The following is a 22,546-nucleotide window of genomic DNA, read 5'->3' as shown; positions in this document are numbered from 1 at the left end:
AAAATATATATATGTATGTGCACACACACACGTGTGTGTGTGTACTTAAGCAAAGGTTTTCCTTTTATATTCATAGATTACATTGCAGAGGTATAATGGCATACCTTTTATATTCATAGATATTTTATATCCTTTTATATTCCTTTGTATTTCCTTTTATATTCATAGATAAATTACAGAGGTATAATGGCATAAAATGGGCATATTTAAGCCTTTGGGTACTTCAGTTAGAGAATATTCCTAAGGCAAGAATTAAGATGTATTCATGCATCATTTCTCTTTCTAATTCTGTTGTCAAGTATTATAGAAATGTTTGTCGGTTTCATTTTTATCACCAGGAATGATTTTAACCAAAAGCTTTCAAAAACCCTTTAATTTTGACCCAGCAAAATCAAACATTTATTCATGTATTTATTTATATAAGTTTAAGGGCTACGAGGGCAATTTTGGTACATGGATCTATTGTGTAGTGGTGAAGTCTGGGCTTTTAGTGTTCCCATCACCTGAATAATGTACATTGTATCCTTTAAGTAATTTCTCAACACTCTCCCACCCTTCTGAGTTTCCAGTGTCTATCTTTCCACTCTCTATGTTCCTGTGTACACATTGCTCCGTTCCCTTATAAGTGAGAACATGCAATATTTGTCTGTGTTTTACTTGTTTCACTTAAAATAATGTTCTATAGTTCCATTCGTGGTGCTGCAAAAGACATGATTTCATTCTTTTTCATAGCTGAATACTATTCCATTTTACATATAAACCACATTTTCTTTATCCAGTTATCCGTTGTTGGGCACCTGAGTGTTGATTCCATATCTTTGCTATTGTGAGTGGTGCTGTGATAAACATATGAGTTCTGGTGTCTTTTTGATGTAATGATTTATTTTCCTTTGGGTAGATACCCAGTGGTGGGATTGGTGGATTGAATAGAGTGACATATGCTGGGGAAAAACATTTAGTCTATAGCAGGGAGTCAACAATTTTCTTAGATAAAACATAAAAGCACAATCCATTGATAAAAAGGATGCAGCTGGGCGTGTTGGAAGCACACAGGGCATGGGAGGGAGCCTGGGCCCCACCCACGGGGTGATGGCCATTGCACCCAAAGGGTCAGGGGTGGCTGGAACGAGCCCGGGGGTGAGGTCCTAGGGCCCATCCACTTGGCCTTCATTCCTCAGGACAGGATTCTGAGCACTCCCCATTCCCGGGTCCTTGCTTCCTTTGCCAGGATGAGGAGCTGGAATATTGTGGGAACAGAGGCCTCAGAGAGCCACCCTTGCCCCCTAGGTCCTCAGCTACCAGGGGACATGCCTGCAGGGGGCGTGGCCCCACACGGCCCCACTACCTGCATGCACACTGAGCCGACCAATCAGCGAGGAGCACGGGCAGGCGGGCTGGCTGCTCTTGCAAGAACCCGGGACTCAGGCCCTCAGAGGAGCCTCGTGGTGTCGGCATCTACAGGTCCTATATATTTTTTTTTATTTAATCTTTATTTTATATATATATTTTTTCTCAAAGTATGTAATTTTGTGGCTGAATTTAATTTTATCTTTGTGCATAGAAATCTATAGACAATCATAATGCAGGGACACTTTATTAGCATGACCTAACCTTTGAAATCTTGTCTAGGTGAGTCACGAATTTAGTTCATTATCAGTCAGTTCTCTCCTAGCTGGGAAACGTTCATGCAGACACACATGGAACTCAATTAGACTGGGTCAGTGTGATATTTGCAGGGGCTCTAGTGATGTGTGAAACACACAGGGAGACGGAGATCTAATTTTATGATCTTCAGTGTCAATAGGAGAGAAGAAAAGGACTTCTGAATAACATCACCATCAACTGCCTCACAAAATCTCTGAAAGCAGTGCTATAGGAGTTACAGTGATTGCATCAGGAGCTGCAGTTTTGGGGGCAATTGAGAAGGAACTCCTTTCTCTGTATAGGCTGCAGAGTTCCTGAAACTTCTCCCCAATTAGAAACATAGAAAATTATTAGCCTTACTTACCAGTGCCATATGACCTGGGACTACTCAGAGGAAAGAGCTGATTAGTTAAAGAAAATATGTCTAGAAAGAAACCAAAGAACATTACTCTCAAAAGGCACCTTCAGGAATCCAACTATAACATTTTTGGGTAGATTAATATATAATACATATATAGTCTAATATTCTAATAATATAGTAAAACGGATGAGGTTTAGAACAAATTAGGAGACATTCTGTGTCAGATGCCAACTGCATCTGCAATTTTGGGCAAGGTAATTAACTACCTGGAGTTTCTGCTAAATTGAGGTTGGCAGGGGCACTGGGTTGATTAATTTGATCTTGAAAGTGCCATGAGGTCATGGACTATCTTCTTATCTTTATTAGGGAGTTATTTCTTACATTTATAAGACTCCTTTACTAAGTTAAAGGTGTTTTCCTTCCTCTACCATATACAATTTTTAAAAACTGTTCCCAGCTGGGCGAGGTGGCGCACACCTGTAATCCCAGCACTTTGGGAGGCCAAGGTGGGTGGATCACGGGTCAGGAGTTCGAGATCAGCCTGGCCAATATGGTGAAACCTGATATCTACTAAAAATACAAAAATTAGCCAGGTGTGGTGGCGGGTGCCTGTAGTTCCAGCTACTCGTGAGGCTGAGGCAGAAGAATAGCTTGAACCCAGGAGGCGGAGGTTGCAGTGAGCTGAGATTGCGCCACTGCACTCCAGCCTGGGCGACAGAGAGAGATTCTGTCTCAAAACAACAACAACAACAAAACTGTTCTCATAGGCCAGGCGCAGTGGCCCACGCCTGTAATCCCAGCACTTTGGGAGGCCAAGGAGGGCGGATCACGAGGTCAGGAGATTGAGAACATCCTGGCTAACACGGTGAAACCCCGTCTCTACTAAAAATACAAAAATTTAGCCAGGCGGGCTAATTAGTGTGGCGGGCGCCTGTAGTCCCAGCTACTCGGGAGGCTGAGGCAGGAGAATGGCGTGAACCCAGGAGGCGGAGCTTGCAGTGAGCCGAGATCGCGCCAGTGCACTCCAGCCTGGGCGACAGAGGAAACTCCATCTCAAAAAAAAAAACAAAAAAAAAAAAAAAAAAAAAAAAACAGCTGTTCTCATAATTTATCTCTATTTCTGTTTTGTATTTGAATGAATGACACTTAATTCATCGAGATTTTTTAAAGAGCATTGCAGAACTCTCATAAGATGAGGCTGGTTGTATCATTTATTAAATATTTACAGCATCTCAGAGAGCTCTGAATAATAAATGACTTCCATTCAAATAATAGACTTTTAACATTTTCAAACTCGGCTTTTCAGTAGATATCAACACTCTCAATCTCATTCCATTTGTGAGTCTACTTTAAAATACCTTTAATCAAATGTGTAACTTAATAGTTCTATTGATAGAAATATAATTTTTCTCTATATGTTTTGTTTTGTTTTTCATAACAATAGTAGCAAAAGATACAAACCAAAATCAATTTTCTAGATTAATGTTGGAATCTCCTGGTTTCACTTTTGAAAAACCACTCCTAGTCTAAAATGCATTATTACATTGTTTGTAATGATATTTAAAAGCTGGAGGAACATAAACTCCGCAATAACTGTTTCATTTTTAAATTTGACCCATCTTCGGTTTGTGGAACGTGTCTGAAATTGCACAGCTGTTTTTATTTATAGTCTAACTGGGGAATTTCACTTGTGAAAGATGCTGTAACAAAATAAATGTCCCTGTGTCCATTGCATTCTGTGGCATTCTAAGCCAACAAAATGTCAAGAAATACCATTCAAATCCTTTCAGCTACAATGAGGCTGAATTATCATTCTTTTCAAGTTCTTGTTTTTGAGGGACTGTTATAGCAGAAATTCACATGCAAAAGAATTGCATTAATTTATGTACCATGCTTACTATTTTTAACTTAGAAAAAAAAGTCAGACTCCTCTTTGGACCTCAATACTGACAACTTTCATCAGTAATAATAGGCTGTACTGTTATTCTGTACTACCTTTATTCAGCAGGAATAACAGGCTGTACTGATGGATGTACTACAGTGATGCAAGGACTCCAGTAAACTGGCAGGCAGTGAAGAGGTATGCTTCAGGAGTGTCACAAAAGTGGTGATGACTTTGCAGAGAACAGAGCCACCCGTTTATCGGCCTGCCTCTGCTTAATGTATGTTGCTCAAACGCCTCTATGAAAATACTGCCCCAAATACAAAACTATACTATTGGACTGCCCTTCCTTTATAACTTTGAGGGATGGTCATTGCCACTTGCTAATTGCCAAGCTCTCTTACAAAGTACATATTCAATTTATTTCCCTGCCTGCAACTGTATGATGTATAGTTGTTTCCAAGAAATGATGACTAAGAGGTACTGAGAGATTTTTGTCATTTTTTCTTCAAAAAAAGTCAACTGGTTTCCTGCTCATTCTTTCCATTTAAGTTGGCCATAGAAATCCCAGTGGTGACCCTCAGGTTGTCAAAGGCCTTTCTTCTTGTTGCTGTGAGGTTGGCCTGCTGATAGTAACAGATACACCCCACTCACAATTATTTCAGGATCAAGTAGATCCATTGGCCATGGAGTGATGGTCTTTTCAAGTAAGGCTATTTTGAGAGGTAATAAAATATTCATACACTTAATTTTTCTTTTGTACTTGCTTGTTTTAAAATACAGTTCTGTACATAAATATTTTTGACAAGATGAGCAATAGATCTATTTTTTCACATTATAAAACAAAATTATTATAAAGATAAGTCAAAAATGACTAGAACATTCTATTTGGTTATTAATTTTCACTGGACTTTCAAAACATTTTTCTGTATAACATATTCATATATTTTGAATTCAGCAATGCAGTCAGATGTTTCATGTAAGTGGCTGGGCACAGTGGCTCACACCTGTAATCCCAGCCATTTGGGAGGCTGAGACAGGCAGATCATTTGAGGCCAGGAGTTTGAGACCAGCCTGGCCAACATGGCGAAACCCCATCTCTCCCAAAAACACAGAAAAAATTAGCCAGGCATGGTGGCACACATCTGTAATCCCAGATACTCGGGTGGCTGAGGCACAAGAATCACTTGAACCCAGGAGGCAGAGGTTGCAGTGAGCCTAGATTACGCTGCTGCACTCCAGCCTGGGCAACAGAGTGAGACTCTGTCTCAAATAAAATAAAATATGTAAGTGTAACATGTAAGATTAAACATAATCTTACGTAGTGATTATCTGAATTATTTCTTTTTTCTTTACTTTTATTCTACATGGGTATTATAAAGAGTTGTGTGTTCATAATAAAGGCTCCCTTTTCTACATAGTTGGTCTTCCCTTCTTCCCTCAACATTTTTAAAAAATTCTACAAAATTTACACAATCAACATTCTTCCTTTTAAGCTACATTATTAATTTCTCCCCAACAGAATTACAGTTTTTCAGCAGCTGGGAAATGGAACCAAATGATGTTTAATTCTCCCAGCAGTGAGGTGAGGAAACATGCACAGAGCATTGCTGCCCAGGGAGCTCCCCCAACCCTGGCATCCAGTATGGTTTTGGGGCGTGTAGTCATGGCAGACTGTCTGCATGACTGAACTTAGTTGCCAGCCCCTCCAGAGGTCAAGACTGATACAGGTGGCCCAAAGCTTCCACTATAAATCACATTGTTAGCATTAACTATCTAGCATAACTCAAAGCTCCAGGTAAACAAAGACATTATTATCAGGCAGGATATTCCAAGGGCTTAGAGGTTATCTCCTGGAAGGCTGTCAAAGAGCAGATGTTCTTTGGAAAGTGCAGGGTTTGGACAACACGGATCTGCTGAGCTAACCTACTACTGCACTCTTATTCAGCTCTTATTCTGAATTCTCTCTCTCTCTTCCTAAAATGTGCAGATCCTTACGGATGGATGGGAAAATCTGGGAAACACAGCACTCACTGTAAACACACCATGCCTAGAATTCGGCTCCTCTTCAACAACCCGGGCTATTGAACTGGGTCGAAGTCACTATGCCAGGATGACATTTTTTTACCTTAGAATGAATTCCCCCCAGGTGGCTCCTCATCCTCCAGGTATACAAGGCTCCTGGATGACCCATGGCCTCCACGGGGCACACTGGAGTCTGAATCACAGCTGATTTTCTGGATTGCCCTTGGACTCAGCAGGATGATTCCACATCTTCCAAATTCTAGATATCCTGATATCGCAATATTTTTTATCCCTGTTTCTTAATGAAAGGGTAAATGGAGGTAGAGGTGTTTCTCAACAACCTGCAACAACACATGTTTCTTTCAATTATTCAGTACTTAATTGGAAATCAAAGCCCCTTTCTAATGTATCGATAACATTGGGAATTGATGACTATTGTGTAGTTGTACTTAATCTACACCATGCTAATTCCTAACATGGGCTATGGAGGCAGCAGAGCGGCAGGTGACAACATATGCACTTCTCTCCCTCTCTGCCCAAAGCTCCTGGTAACTGTCAAATGAGCAGAGGACGGGGAGACAATAGGAATATTTTAAAACTGTGGTTTTCAGGTTGGGAATATATTAATATCATACAACCTAATTATTTCCTTACTTTGTCTATATTGTTGAATATTACCCAAGCTTCAGAGCTGTCAGAGCAAACCTCAAAGATGAGGAGCCAGCTGGCAGGTAAAAAGCAAAACAAAAACAGCCCGTTGCTCAATGACTAGGATTTTTAGTTCAATTACATTTCCTTGCCATCTAAATAGCCAGATGCAATGACCCATAGATAGAGCCAGTGTAGAATAGATGCAGTGACCCATAGATAGAGCCAGTGTAGAACCTAACATAATAATGTCTAAAGGGGTTAGTAATTGTTCTACTCAATTTGTTTCAGCCATTCTATTGGAATTCCTATTAATTGGAATTGATGGTAAGTATATGGAATGTCATGTAGTGAAACAAACAAACAATTTAGAGCACACCAAGTTTCATGGACAACAAATAACAAATCACTTTTTAAAAATCAATACCAACCAGGCCAGGTGTGATGACTCACACCTGTAATCCTAACACTTTGGAGGCTGAGGTGGGAGGATTGCTTGAGGCCAGGAGTTCAAGACCAACCTGGCCAACATAGTGAGACCCCCATATCTAAAAAAAAAAGAAGAAGAAAAAAATGAATAACAACGAGTACAGTGAGATCAAAGAACACTAGCTACCATCTACCCTTGGTTTAATACTCTTGAGAAGGCTGGCATATGTGGAGTCTCTCCAGGAAGACATTTGAGGCAGAAAACCAGAATAGGGGCAGGAAATGTATTATTTCATCATCTGAAATGGGGACTTTATTAAGTCTCCTGAGTATAAAGTCAAGAAAGAAGGTATTTTTCAGGACTGTTTAATTAAATGTCATTCTGTTTATCAAAACAGAGAAACCTGGCAGGCATTTCTAACCATATGGGATTTTTGGAAATACATGAGAAACATGTGATTACGTGTTTAGCTGAATATTATTTAAAATGTATGCAAAATCCTGAGAGGGCTTTTGAACTAAGTTCCTAAAATCATCCTCTGATGCATCCTATTTGATATGCTGCTGTGTGCCTAAAATTATTCCAATAGAAATAAAGCAGAGCCTCAATAAAACCAGCCCCTTTTAATGAGCTGCTTCTTGTAATTATAATTATCCATAATCATTTGTTTTGACTGTAAGTAATATAACAAGGCAAAACCTATAATTTTCTAAAGTAATATAATCAATATAAAAACAAAGGTGTTTCATACTACTAACGGAAGATAAATGTATCCTGCAAGCTGAATGTTGGCAGATCAGCTTGTGCTCTTCTAAATCATCTAAATATCATCAGTGCCTTTGATTACAGCCTCGTGCCCAGTGCTTTAAAAATCAAAGTTTGCTTTTAAGAAATGTAATTTAAAAACTGCTGATCATCTAAATCTTGGGAGGTCAAGGGCACTCTTATTTCCTTTATACTTACAAGTTTAATTTGATGTTTTCTAAAATAGACTTGGGTATAAATTTCACATCAATATGCTAAGCAGAGCCCCATGCAGAATATTTCTGAGTGGGATTTATTGAATATAAGGTTATTTTTATGACTGGGACATTACAGATGCAATCATCAATGAATAAAAAATAAATTTAAACAACTGTCTCTAGCATCAAGTTGAAACTCAAGTCTCAATAGAGCAAGTTTCAGGAAGAGGTGGGATTTCAGGTAACATGGAGAACAGCAGCTCAGATCCTTTTCTTAAAGGACGATTCCCCCTTGATATGAAGCCAGCAACTCACTCTGCATGCAGAACATGCAACATATTTCCATGCCGGGGAGAGAAGCATGTGACGTCATTCATTCACTCATTCAGTCATTCCCTTATTCATCTATCTAATAGCTGTCAATACTCCTAGTATGTGTTGGGCATTGTACTACATGCTAAGTATATAGAATCTCTTTTCTAAACTCAAAAAGTTATAAGTAGATGGTAGTAGTGGTCAGGGTAAAATACATTTGTGAAAGGAAGAAATTACAGTGACAAGTCCTATAATAGATGGCAAGTGATGTAGGATCCATAAGGAAGAAGGACAAATTATTTATAGTATAGATAGGGAAGACTTTACAACAGGAGAAATTATCTGAGATTAGTTTGGAAGGATAAGAACAAAAAGGTACTCCAGTAGAAAATTGGGACAAAAAGTAGAAAAATGGGGCACTTTAGTCTGGGAGTCATAAAAGGTGGGGTATACTTGGAAAGAATAAACTTTTTGTAGAACTATAAGAGATTTCAGGGTCTGTGTGAGTTATAGTTTCAGGAGATTAAGTTGAAGATATTTGGGTACAATATATTGAGGTATATCATAAGCCAAGAGAGAATATAGGTTTTATTTTTGCAGGTCAGTTGTTCTCAACTGGGGGCAACTTCGTGCCCCCTCCCTGGGATATTTGGCAAGGTCTATATTTTGCTGTTACAACTGGAGAAGGGGGCAGGCTACTGGCATCTGGTAGGTGGAGACCAGGGATCCACTAAGCATCCTACACTGTACAGGACAGTCCCCACGGCAAAGACTCTGCCCCAAATGTTGACAGTGCTAGGGTGAGCAACCTTGCTCTAGATAATGGAGAGTAACTGAAAGATTTTACATATGGGAAAGAAGTAAGGAGGTACTTTCTAGGAAGGTGATGCAACACCTCCTAGGAGGTTTGCCACATCACGGTGGTCATCAAAACACTGGGTGTCAATAAGAGAAAAAATATTCGCCTGCAGGGAGAAAGATCAACTAACTTCTTGAGCATCTACTCTGTGCTGGACATTCAATGTATTATACCAATCTCCCCATGATATTGGCAACTGCTACTTTCTGCAGCAATGGGGACTACCAGATGAAACAGGATGAGACTAGAGGCTGGGAGACCATATAGATCAATGTTCACTCTCACATGGAAACAGTGGAGGTCTGGACTGTAGCAGTGTCCATGGAGATGGAGATGTGAGAGCAAAGAGGAAGGTCAAATCAAAAGGAGTTTTTTACCAATTAAATGTGAGAAGGGTTTAACCACCAAATGGAAGGTTTACAGAACGACTTTGAGGTAGCTGGTTCAGAAGACTAAGTAGGTAGCTGGAGAGACTGCAAAAGGAAGTCTCAGAGGACAGGTACAGGGCTACCCATACTTGTGACCTTTGGGGTGCCCATGGGAGGTTCAGATGTAGATGCCTGGTAAGCAAAGGGAAAAATAAGTCTCCAGTTGTAAAGAGACCTCAAACAGATATGTGTTTAAGAGTTTGCAACATCACAATGGTCATCAAAACACTGGGTGTCATTAAGAGAACAATATTTGCCTGCAGGGAGAAAGATCAACTAATTTATTGAGCATCTACTCTGTGCTGGACAGTCAATATGTTATCATCTCAGTCTCCCCATGATATTGGCAAGGAGACTGAATGCAGACAGGCCCAGGGAGGTGCTCAAAGTCAGGCAGCCAGTCAGAGGCAGAGCCAAGCTTGGAATAGTGTCTCACCAAAACCAATCCCCATCCATTCATTCTTTCAATATTATTTATAAAGTGAATTGCTGCGTGGAGAAGAGAAGCCACAGAACAGGTTGAGAAAGAAGACCCTGAGATAGGAAAAGAAAAAGTGAATGATATCATCAAGTCCAAAGGAAGGAAGAGCTTCAAGTAATAGTTTCAGTTCTCAATTGTAAAAAGATTCAGAGTCAGACCAGAGGATGCTTCTGCCATAAATTGCTATCCAAATGATATCAAGTCATGCACACACACACAGAGTTTATATCAGAGTTAGAATGTGTACACTGCATTAGACACTGAGCATCATCAGGGTCTCGCTGGAGGGCAAGGAGCAAAAAACAGACCATAATTTGTAGAAAAGTACTTAGAGTTTGAGGAAGTAGAGCCAGGAAGAACAGAAGGAAGGTAGGGTGGTTGCTAAAGGGAAGATATTTTACAGATGAAGATTCAGACTTGAGCGTAGATGTAGGCTGAAGGACTTGAGTGGAAACACCAAAGTTTGAGTATGTAGGAGTGAGGGTCTAAATGAGAGAATGAAGGAGTTTGGCCTTGGTGTGGAGAAGGGTCCACTGTTTGTTTAAAATAGTGGTCTTCAATCTTGTTGGGCCAGTAGACTCTCTTGAGAACCTTGTGAAAGTTTTAGATGTCGCCCCAGAAAAAATCTGTAAACATTTACAAAACTGGGTATGATCTTAGGGAGTTCTTGCTAAAATCTCCTAAGCATAAAATTTAACAGGCTCTCCTTGAGAGTGAAGAGGTGCTATTAATGTTATTACAGAGGACAACAGCCTCCATCTAACCTTCAAGCAATCCCAGATTGGTGAATTGGAAGTGGCTGGAGAATGCGATGAACTGGATTTCCTCTGTGCCGGCATTGATTATTGTGGCGTGACTGAATCACAGTAGGAGTTCCCCTGAAAAGAGCAGTTTGAGTTTGTTAGGAAAATGGCACTCTGGAAATTGATTTCTTTCAAACAATTCAACCCTGTGAAATCCTTGCAATATCCTTGTGTAAAGCCAGGGTTATGTGGATGACCTCTGAAAGCCATTGATGTGGAAATTCCTAATTTAGAAAAGTTATCAGAAATGTTTCTGGAAATGTTTACACCTAGAAGAGCAATTTGGTATATCCCGGGGGAAGTATCCAGAGCGAGGAAATCAACAGGAGCCCAAAGTTTTGCATTCTATTTATTGAGTAAAAATATATTGATTGCTAGCCACATGACAAGACCTGTTCCAAGTGCTTTATGAATGAATTCATTAAATCTTCATCACAAGCCTACTAGGTAGGTACAGTTATTATCCTCCATTTCACAGAGAGGGTAATGGAGGCACAGTGAGATAGCAGGGTTGATCTTGGTTTGGGTCAGGGAGTAGATTTGGAACAAGGCTGTCTGTTTCCAGAGTCTGACCTCCCACTTTTACTCTATATTGAGAAAGTTTACATATTATAATATGTTCACACATTTACTCAGTCAGTTCTTTTTTTTTTTTTTTTTTTTTTTTTTTTGAGACGGAGTCTTGCTCTGTCACCCAGGCTGGAGTGCAGTGGAACAATCTTGGCTCACTGCAACCTCTGCTTCCTGTGATTCTCCTGCCTCAGTCTCCCGAGTAGCTGGGATTAAAGGCGCCCACAATCACACCCAGCAAATTTTTGTATTTTTCATAGAGATGGGATTTCACCAGGTTGGCCAGGCTGGTCTCGAACTCCTGACCTCAAATAACCTGCCCGCCTGGGCCTCCCAAAGTGCTGGGATTACAGGTGTGAACCACCATGCCCACCCAATTCTTATAAGCTTTCAAATATCATATTTGTTTAAACACCTGTATTCTTTAGTGTTGTAAAGGTAACTATCCATCCTCTGACAGGGACTGTAGATGAGAGGAAATGCATCCAGGAATCTAATTTATCACACCAGGGTCCTATGGATAGATTTAGGGTTATGGGAACAGTACCTCATCACCGGTTATAGATTTTGAGAGCCTTCAATGAGCCACCTCTGAAGCCTTTTTAAAGATGGCTGGACATGCTTAGGCAGAAGGTCTCTGATTTGTGTGCTAAAGCTCCTTCAAATGAAGAAGTTTCAAGTGAACAGAAATTCTCAGGTGTTAAATGCTGCTACAACTCCGGAAAGACTGCCAACTCCTGCCAGGTGACCAGAAACTCAGTCAACTTCTCTGCTAACTGACCTCCAAGCAACTTTACCCATAATAGCTAAGAATACCAGCCAATACTTGCTGAGTATTTCCTGTGGACCAGGCTACACACACACACACACACACACACACACACACACACACACACACACACACACACAGATCCAGATGCTCAGTTTGCACAGTGGTGCGGTAGTGGAAGGTCATAAAAATAAGCATGCAGGTTGAAACCACCTGATATGGTTGGGTTATATTCCCCACCCACTCTCATCTTGTATTGTAGTTCCCATAATCCCCATGTGTGGTGGGAGGGACCCAGTGGGAATTAATTGAATTATGGGGGCAGTTACCTCCAAGCTGGTATTCTCGTGATAGTGAGTTCTCACAAGATCTGTTGGTTTTATAAGGGGCTTTTCCCCCACTTCACTCTGCACTTCTCCTTGCTGATGCCATGTGAAGAAGGTAGTGTTTGCTTCCCCTTCTGCCATGATTGTAAGTTTCCTGAGGCCTCCCCAGCCATGTGGAACTGTGAGTCAATTGAACTTCTTTCTTTTATAAATTACCGAGTCTCGGGTATGTTCTTATGGCAGAATAAGAATGGAGTAATACAGAGGACCTGCTTTGACATTGGATAGTCCTGTGAGCAAGTTCTGAATTTATCATCTCACAGCTCCTGCCCATGTACAAGTTACTTACTCTGTCCTAATCTCAGTCTCTTTATCTGTAAAATGGAAAGAATAATAATATTGGCTTCATAGAATTGCTGTGAGGATGTAATAAGATTTTGGATACTAAGCACTTAGCTTATAGTACTTACTCAATAAACACTATTTATTACTACTGTGTGCTGTATCACAGGGAAGTTGTGGTGGTCAGATGAGATCATTGACATTCAGATATTTAGAAAAGTTAAACACTTCAGAACTTTCTTCTGAAGGACTTTGTTGCTGAGTTTTCAGCCCCATTCAGTGAATGTAACTAACTGTCATATTAGTGCGTTTCTGCAAAAATGATGAGGTCTTTTGTTATTACTTTTATTGAGGAATAACATATATAGTAATGTACATAAATATGAATGTGCACAAATACAGCTCGATAGGTTTTTAATATGTGAATGGCATGTTACTACCAACCAGATCAAGATATAGAACATGCTCAGCACCCCGGAAGAGTCCCTCATACCCTCTTTCAGGTAATATTTATTCCTCAAAGGTAACCCTTATTCTTCCTTCTGTCACCTAAACAAATCTTTCCTTGGACAATATTTCTATTATTATCTCTAGAATTAATTGTAATATGGAAAATACTGTTTTATAAGCCTCATTCTCTGAATCTGATCACTTTAAAATTAGGAGGTATGCACTTCATTGCTCAGACCCAACCCAAGAGTTCCATCTGACTTCCTGGCTTTGGACAGTGCTGACAAGTCCTCAGGGCATGCCCCACGCTGGGCTATTCACTTGGAAGGAGACAAATGCCTAGGAGGCCTGGTTTCACCCTCAGAGAGCTAGTCTAACTAGAGAAAGAAGCCTTAAAATGGAATACCATCCCTAACAGCAAATGAATCCATAAAAATCATGTCTCAGGGAGCAATCTCATGTTTTCTTGTTTTCGACCGTCCTGAAGACACTGTTTGGTATTGGTCTTTCCCAAGAGGATGCCCAGATTAACCACCTCCCACACAGTTGGGTCCTTTGCTTTGGGGTCACTAGGATGTGGAAAGCTTGCTGCCTTGCCATCTGCTATTGTGTCACAGGTGTCTGTGAGGTCTCTCATGTAGGACATGGTTTCCTCTGGACACATTAGTGAGGACTTCCACAAAAGAGGGCAAAGGGAGGCCAATCCCTATGTGCTTATTCCAAGATGTATTTTATCAGGACATGTTACCCCAGTTCTTCCTGCAGGTCACTGTTGTCTGTAAGACAGTGCACACACTGGGAGCAGTTAGCAAGCATGCACTCATCACCATATGCACCATGAAAACACTTCTGTGCAGTATTGGTAGTTGTGGAGCTTGCATTTCTTTAAAAGACAGAATGGCATTTAACCACACTTATTGCCATCCAAGTAGCTGGTGGAACATAAACTGTTCTGTATGGTTGCAAGCACATAAGCCTCTTGAGCAAGTTTTCTATGCTTTATGAGAACAAAAGATGAGACATTTTATTCTTCAAAAATGGGGGACTCCAAGACAAACCACAGATTAATCACAAAGGAGAAGAGGAATAAGCAGTTGCATTGTGCATCTCTGGTCATTTTGCTGAGGATTTCAAAAGAGAAAATGGTGTGCTAAAGCAATGCTTCATTTCACATTATTGCACGTCATCCATCATTTTGTATAGTTACCTATTCGTAACATTCACCGCTATCTAATTAAGTGAAAAAATTTTGTTGTAAGTAATTAAGTGTTTTTTAATAGGCCAGCATTCTCAAAGATCATACTTTGCCTGTAAGGAGACTTCAAGATGTTGTCTGGAGTTTTGGAGTTTAAAGTATATATTATCCTTGTGAGATTATGTAAACTCTCATATTTGTGGGAATACAAATGAGCAAAACTATTTTGAAAAGCTTGATTTTACCAAATAAAGTCTGAGATTGCATATACACAGATCCAGCAATGCAACTTTTACATATATACCCTGAAGTGGTGGTTCCAGACTTTAATGTGAACCAGACTTTAATGTGCACCATAATCCCCTGAAGGGTGTGTTCAAACACACATTGCTGGGTGACACCCCAGAGTTCCAGATTTAGCATATCTGGAGTGGGACCATAGAGAATTTGTACCTCTAGCAGGTTCCCAGGCGATACTGATGCTGCTGGTCCCAGAACTACATTTTAAGAACCACCGTCTCAGGGAGACTTGTGTACATACACGCTCATAAGAAGACATGAGCAAAATTTTTCAAAAACATTGTTCCTAATAACCCCAAGCTAGAAACAACTCAAATACCATCAACAGTTCAATGAGGAAATGAACTGTGGTATATTCATACCAAAAACCCCTACTATATAGCAATCAAAAGGAATGATCTACAGCTACCTGCTTCAACAGGATGAATCTCATGAAGTGTTGGTGAACAAAATAAACAAGGCAAGAAACAGTATCCATAATGTGATTCCATCTGTATGCATCCCAAAACAGGAAAAACAAAATCATATTCTTTACAAATGCATGAACAGATGGTAAAACTATGAATAAAATCTGATAATTGATCATTGCAAAAGTCAGACTAGTAATTATCTGGGGCTAGGAGGAGGGAAGCATACAGGTAGTTTCTCAGGTACTAGCAATAGTCTACGTCTTAACTTGGCTTAACTTGGCTATTAGATATGTTGGAGTTGGACTTATGATTATTACTTAGACAGAACATTTGTATTTATACACATCTACATAGAATACATAAGTTTTAAGTATTTAAGAATCATTTTATCTTTTAAAAATAATGTCCTCTATCTGCTATGTATTCTGACTTTTGGCAACTTGTTTGAATTTTAGGATCTGCCCATTGGTTATGAAAAATTAAATCTTTTAAGCTTTAATAGATGGTTTAGTTATTCTGCTGGGTCAACTATTGAAATGAAAGAATTTTTGTTACTGTCAAATACATTTGAGATATGAACTAGCTATGAAGAAAGTGTTACAGAGTAAAAGACCTGTAAGGCCTAATTGGAGAACAGATTAGAATCTTGTACAGTTAGCATGTTTATGGTCAGTGTAATAAGTCATGACAGGCCCTAGTAGATCATCTTTTAGATGTTGTTCATATCTATGAACACATACATAATGGGAGAGATTGACGGCTGTTGCCATCAATTACATTACATTAAAACTGATTTACATAATTTCCCCAATACAAATTGCGTGACTACAAGAGTGAAGATTCTTATGAACTATTATTTTCTTTTGGTGGCAGGAGAGTCATTTTTTAAATCTTTGAAAAGAAGGAAGGATTGAATGTGCCTGTTGATTATACTGTGATGTTCTTTTACCTTCCAAAAATGAGGAGTGGGGGACATCTGTAACTCTGTGAGGATACCAGGAATGCTCATTTCTGTTTCATAATGCTTACTCTGTTTTATCCTGATATTATATTCTTGCTTTTAAATGTATTGGGCTGAATCTCTTTCTTTACATTTTTAGTGTGTCCTGTACAAACAATTCTTAATCATTTTTTTCACCATATGTTTCCTTGTGCCATGGTCTGCATGTCCCCTATTTGATCACAGTGTGGATTCTGAATTTGCACCTCCCACATGCTAAGTTGACAGCTGCATAACCTCAAAACGCATTCTGGCAATGATGAATGCCAATATTTTATGATGACAGCCCAAGAATGTGATTGCAGCTGCCCACTGATATAAGTGGTATCTTTATTATTTGGTGAGTTAAACAGACACATTAAGTACATTTGTTGCAAATACTAGACTGTAAAAGAATGTATTTCTTACTTATTATAGTAAACAGTAAGAAACAACCAAAATGTTCATCAGTGGAGGAATGGTTAACTAAATTGCAGTATAGCTATACCATGGAACTCCCCACAAAGAAAGTAGCCTGAACTGTGTTAGACTCCCTATGAAGAGCTTTATATGTGTTGTTTCATTTAATTCTCACAACAACCTTGTGATATTCCCATTTTATAAATGAGGACACAAAGACTTGTCCAAAGTCACATAGTAAATTGTGCAGCAATAGTTAGACCTAAGTTCTATGGACCTCCAAATCCATTTTCTTATCCAGTTATACTCTCCTAGCTTGTAAATGTCAAAGCTATACATGCTGTTAATTCTCTTCTCATGGAGATTAGGTTCAAGATGAACATTAAGTTATGTAACCACAGAGAAGAGGAAGAGACTTAGATAATAGTAAAATTAAACCTATCTAAATGTCAAAGCTAAATTACTTCCAAATGAGGTAAGTTTCCTATCATTCCATGACTGAAAGGAAATTCAAGAATATACACCAAAATTCTGGTAATATGTGCTATCCAAGTCAGGATTTTCATGTATTCTCAGAGCTGTTACTCTGCCTAAAATGTCAAATTATAAGTGAAGTAAGAGAAAAGCCATGCTTTTGCTCAAATGTAATTATCGATACTGTAAAATATCACTTATATGTTTATCTTTATAACTTCTCCTTTTAATATTTACAGATGGACAAAAGAGAAAGAAATCTTTAAGAAAGAAACTGGATTCACTAGGAAAGGAGAAAAACAAAGACAAAGGTAAAGGGTAAAGTACCTAATGTAAATGCATCTTCCATGGAGCATAATGGTTGAATTTGGTGGGGTTATTGAATTGCATAGATATACGTGGTTCAACTCTGTTATGAAAACTGGATTTCTACAGTGGAATGTCATTAAGGGCTGTTTTGGTCTACTCTTCTGTGTTTGAGCAGCCCTGTACTGAACTGATGAATTCAGCTGGTTTGAGGAGAGTGTGACCTCGGCCAAGTTTGTGGTTCCAATTATTATTTTGACCAATCAGCTATACATAAAGAGGACCTGGGTTGAGAAGCTATGGAGAGCATCTCTAATGCTAACCAGCTGTCTGGCAAATCCAGACAGGCAGGGTTAGTTTAATGAGAGTTTGAATTCACCTACCACCACTACTGGAAAGAAACAGTCTCATCCTCATGGGTTACTGAAGATAGGCCATTCTCAGCATTTTTTTTTTCACCCAGTTGAAAAATATTTATTTGCAACTAACCTGAATGCTTACATTTTACTTTGTTACATTGCCTCAGCCAAGATAGGTTAAAGCAAATGCCCTTAATATTTTGGGGGTCACAGAGCCCTTTAAGAATCATTGACAATGATGATGCTCTATCAAAGGCCTGAAACTCACCCAATGCCCACCCTACCACCCCCTAAATTAAGAATTCCCAGATTAGATATTCACTTGAGTTAACAAGTATTTTCCTTTTTAAAGATCCAGGAACTTTAGGGAATAGTCAGTGGCTATTAGTTTTTTTGTTTTGTTTTGTTTTGTCTTGTTTTGTTTTGTTTTGTTTTGTTTTTTGAGACAGTCTTGCTCTGTCACCCAGGCTGGAGTGCAGTGGCACGATCTTGGCTCACTGCAACGTCCACCTTCCAGGTTCATGCCATTCTCCTGCCTCAGCCTCCCGAGTAGCTGGGACTACAGGCGCCCGCCACCACAACCGGCTAATTTTTTTTTTTTTTTTTTGTATTTTTAGTAGAGACAGGGTTTCACCACGTTAGCCAGGATGGTCTCAATCTCCTGACCTTGTGTTCCACCCGCCTCAGCCTCCCAAAGTGCTGGGATTACAGGCATGATCCATCGCGCCCGGCCTAGTATTTTTTTTTAACTCTTGTTTTAGGTTCAAGGGTACATGTGCATGTTTCTTATATAGGTAAATTGTGTGTTGCAAGAGTTTGTTGTACAGATTATTTCATCACCCAGGTAATCACCATAGTACCCAATAAGTGGTTTTTCAATTCTCACTTTCCTCCCACCCTCCACCCTCAAGTAGGCTCCAGTGTGTCTTGTTCCCTTCTTTCTGTCCATATGAACATGTTTAGCTCCCACTTGTAAGTGAATTCTCAGCATTTTTATGTTAGATCACAGTATACTCATCTTTTGCTTCATATGTTTTGGGAATTGTTTACTCTCATCTTACTGTTTTGTGTCCCCTTGTGCATATATTTAGGAAACTAAAACTTTAGCCACTCTCTGAGGTATTTATGGTCATTTAAAACTGATATTCAAGCTCACATAATGGACACCTGAGCCCCATTGACGCAGTCCAATTTTTTGTGCCTTTTTTTTTTTTTCAAGACAGGGTCTTGCCCTGTCGCCCAGGCTGGAGTGCAGTGGTGCAATCTCGGCTCACTGCAACCTCCGCCTCCCAGGTTCAAGTAATTCTCTTGCCTCAGCCTCCCAAGTAGCTGGGATTACAGGCACGCACCACCATGCTCAGCTAATTTTTGTATTCTTAGTAGAGACGGGCTTTCACCATGTTGGCCAGGCTGGTCTTGAACTCTTGACCTCGTGCTCCTCCCGCCTCAGCCTCCCAAAGTGCTGGGATTACAAGCATGAGCCACCGCACTTTTTGCTGCTTATTTTTATAGTCTGTTATGAAGTGGTTGCTGAATGGTATGGTTGTATGCATTTATTTTCACTTTATGTGACACAGTCAACGAGTCTTGAATGAGAACAGCCATACACATCTCATCTTGGAGTCCTTTTATATAATGATAGAATTTCTGCTTTAAAAGTAATGGAAGGCGATGAAACCAAGGGTATTAAAACATGCATTGGGATCAGTATTGGACAAGAGCTATTCCATACCATTGATCTCAGTCTCTACACCTATATCTTGAACAGTCATGACATTTGGTTCTTTAGACTAAAAAAAGGTGAAGAATTCTAAAGAATGGAAAACCATTGTTTTACTTCCTTTGGAGTGAGGTTACTCAACCTTGCTACTGTTGTCATTTTAGACTGGATAATTATCTGGGGTAGGGGCTATCCTGTGTATTGTGAGATGTTTAGCAGCATCCCTGGCCTCTACTCATTAGATGCCAGTAACACCACCCTCAACCCAAATATCTTCAGACATTTCAAATGTTTATCTCAAATTGGAAAAAAGAAGGTGAAAGTGTCAGTGATCCGCACCCCTGACTACACAATAGAATCACTTGTGGAACCTTTAAAAAGTCCAAGACCCACACCCCAGGGAGTCTGAGTTCGTGTTCTTCAGGGATACCTCAGGCATGGGTGTTTTTAAGAGCGTCTAAAGTGCAACTTCTAGATAAGAATTTTGATCCATATTAACTAGGATACTCACCAGGCCACATTCTGTCACAGCAGAATCTGCTGCTGGAATAATGAGGGCTAAGGGTTGTCCAGCTAGCTATTATAGTCTGATAAATTGTGTTATATTTAATTGTTGATATGTTTGTGCCCTTATTTTTGTAATGACCTAAATATTAATAGCCAGCATTGCTCTTTTAAACTAGAGTTTTTGCTCATTCTATTCCTGCAGTAGAGCACTTTTATGTCTCCAGATTAGAGCAATTTTCCATATGTATAGAGCATATTAAAGGGATCACTCAGGTTGGTATTAGTAATGTATTCTCTTTTAAACTTGGTTTATTCTAGGATGATGATATTGATATTGGGATTTAAATACATCTAATGTGGACTTTAGGTGATTTTTCAGAAAGTGTCCATTTGGCTAGACTAAGCAGAATGAGCATTTTTGCAGGAGGTTCCCTCAACAGAATGATGAGATGTTCCCTCAACAGAAGGAGATATATGTTTGCTTGCATGTATTATATATACAAAGCAGCAGGAAGCAAGAATTTGAATTAACATGGAAGGAAGGGCTAGGGAAGTAATCGAACAATACATACTGGGCCATTATAGATTTTTTAAACTAAATCATATTTACATAGGCTCAGTGAAAACTCTGAAATGTTCTATAGTGCCTCAAAGGTAGCTAAGTGGGAAAAGGAAGGCAGATCCTGGTGGTTCCAAAGAAAAGACATATCACCCACCCAACTAAGGGGAGAAATATCAGGCTTCATGGCAAAACAAAACAAAAAAATTTTAAGTAGCTTTAATGTTTAAAAACAAACTAACCTAGGCTTAAGTGAAGGTTAATTACATGGCATCTTTTCAGAACATAAAGCCCTGTCCATGTCAACACTGAGAGTCATTACATGGATATCCTGGGAACCAGGGTGTGAGGAGGACGGGGTGCCGGTCTGGCACAGATGTAATCTAGTCACATTATTTCCTTCCAGTTGCATATTAGCATTTGGATTTGTAACAGCTGCACATGTGAAAAACGATCATTTGAATCCAAGAGTAAAAGAAGGAAAACAGGAAACTCTAAATGATCTCTTGAGTTAGGTCATCTAAAAATAAATAGAAGCAGCCTTTTAGAATCGAATTGCTCTCCCAATAGTGATTCATAAATGGTTGATATGCTACCATATTAATTGATTTCATCAGAATGAATCATATCCTGTATGTTATTTAATTGCCTTGATATATAGCGGATCTTGTGACACTCCTATGTTCCTCATGCCACTTAAGCAGTGCCCATGTGACTTTTGATTTACATATGGGAACTAATTCAAGATTGACACTGATCAGAAAACATATTTTCATACAGAATAATTCCAAGTCCTTAATTTCTCTTAGTTATATTTCTTGGCAACCAAAAGTGTTTTTAAAACTTTCAGAACTTCAGAAAATTTCTGTGTCAAAAGTAATTTTAAAATTAAGTAATTTTAAAAATAGCTACTTTGTTTTATTAATGTGCTTCCTAAACTGAGCACATGGGGAATAGGTTTTACTATGATGTAACTCTGGGAGATTGTACCCCCCACAACCCCTGCCAGGACATTTTCAGATTATGCCATATATGTATCTACATACAATCTGGAAAGAGTTCAATTCTGGCACTGTTTTTTTTGGTGAAAGCATATTGTATCATGTTTTGTTTTCCTCACTGTCTAGGTATGTAACTGTATGTGAGCTGTGAAGTAACACTATATACAAATAGCTCATACAACTTTTAATTTTGCTCCACATTAAATAGCAGAATAATCAAGTTATCAGTTATCGCTATGTAGAAATTCTCAAAGAACATATATTGAATGTTGTCATTGAGTGCTAGTACTTCTAGGATAAGAAGAGAAGAAAGAACCAGGGAGTGTGTGGTTTCTGAGAAGGTTAGGAAGGGGCCAGCTCACACAGTACTGGGCCACAGCATGACTTCTGATTTGGAAGTTCAGGAGAAAGATAATGGTACCTTAGACTAGGGTGGGAGTGATCGTGAAAGTGGAGAGAAGTAAATGGAAAAAAGAGATAATGTGAAAGTGATATGATAAAGATTTGATGACGGAGTGAAAATGAGATGTAACAAGGAATGAAGTATCAAGGATGACTCTCAGATTTCTGGTTCTCCCACATGAAGAACAGGCAAACTTTTGGAAATCTGAGTAAGACCTGATAAGGGAAGATGAAGAATAAGAAATGCCTTTGGGACATCCAGATATGAAGGTGGAAGAAGTGGTTGGTGCTCAAGGAAGGGGTCTGAGCTAGAGGTAGCAATGAGGTGTGAAATATCTATGGATGGAAGTTTAAGTTATGGGCATCGTGCTGTCACTTACAGAGAGAGACCAGAGTGATGAGGATGGTTAAGATTGAGCTCTGAGGACCTTCCACATTGAAAACACAGGTAGAAGATGATAAGCCAGAAAAAGGGGCAAGAATGTAGCCAGAGAGGTAGAGAAAAACCCAGTTAGTATATCCAGGATGCAAAGGACAGGGAGCATTTCAGGAAATGACAATCAGGGTTAAAGGCTGACAGAAGGGCAAATGAAACAGAGCTGTCAAAAACACTGAATTT

General features: G+C 39.3%; 1 protein-coding gene across 6 annotated transcripts in view; it reads left to right on the top strand.

The window, feature by feature from the left end:
- ARHGAP6 (Rho GTPase activating protein 6) overlaps positions 1-22,546 on the top strand; it is a 525,552-nt gene that overhangs the window by 448,957 nt on the left and 54,049 nt on the right. For all 6 annotated transcript variants that reach the window (XR_008622709.3, XM_063601879.1, XM_003805673.7 and 3 more), the window contains exon 3: positions 17,313-17,384. Coding sequence is in view for 5 of the 6 variants with exons in the window: in XM_063601879.1 (XP_063457949.1) it covers positions 17,313-17,384 (72 nt within the window). In the remaining variant the exon portion in view is untranslated. The remainder of the gene's footprint in view (positions 1-17,312; positions 17,385-22,546) is intronic.

This window comes from Pan paniscus, chromosome X, assembly GCF_029289425.2.
Source record: "Pan paniscus chromosome X, NHGRI_mPanPan1-v2.0_pri, whole genome shotgun sequence".
In the NCBI taxonomy this organism is placed as follows: domain Eukaryota; kingdom Metazoa; phylum Chordata; class Mammalia; order Primates; family Hominidae; genus Pan; species Pan paniscus.
The sequence above is the reverse complement of the archived record's forward strand: the minus strand, read 5'-3'. Positions and strand labels throughout refer to the sequence as shown.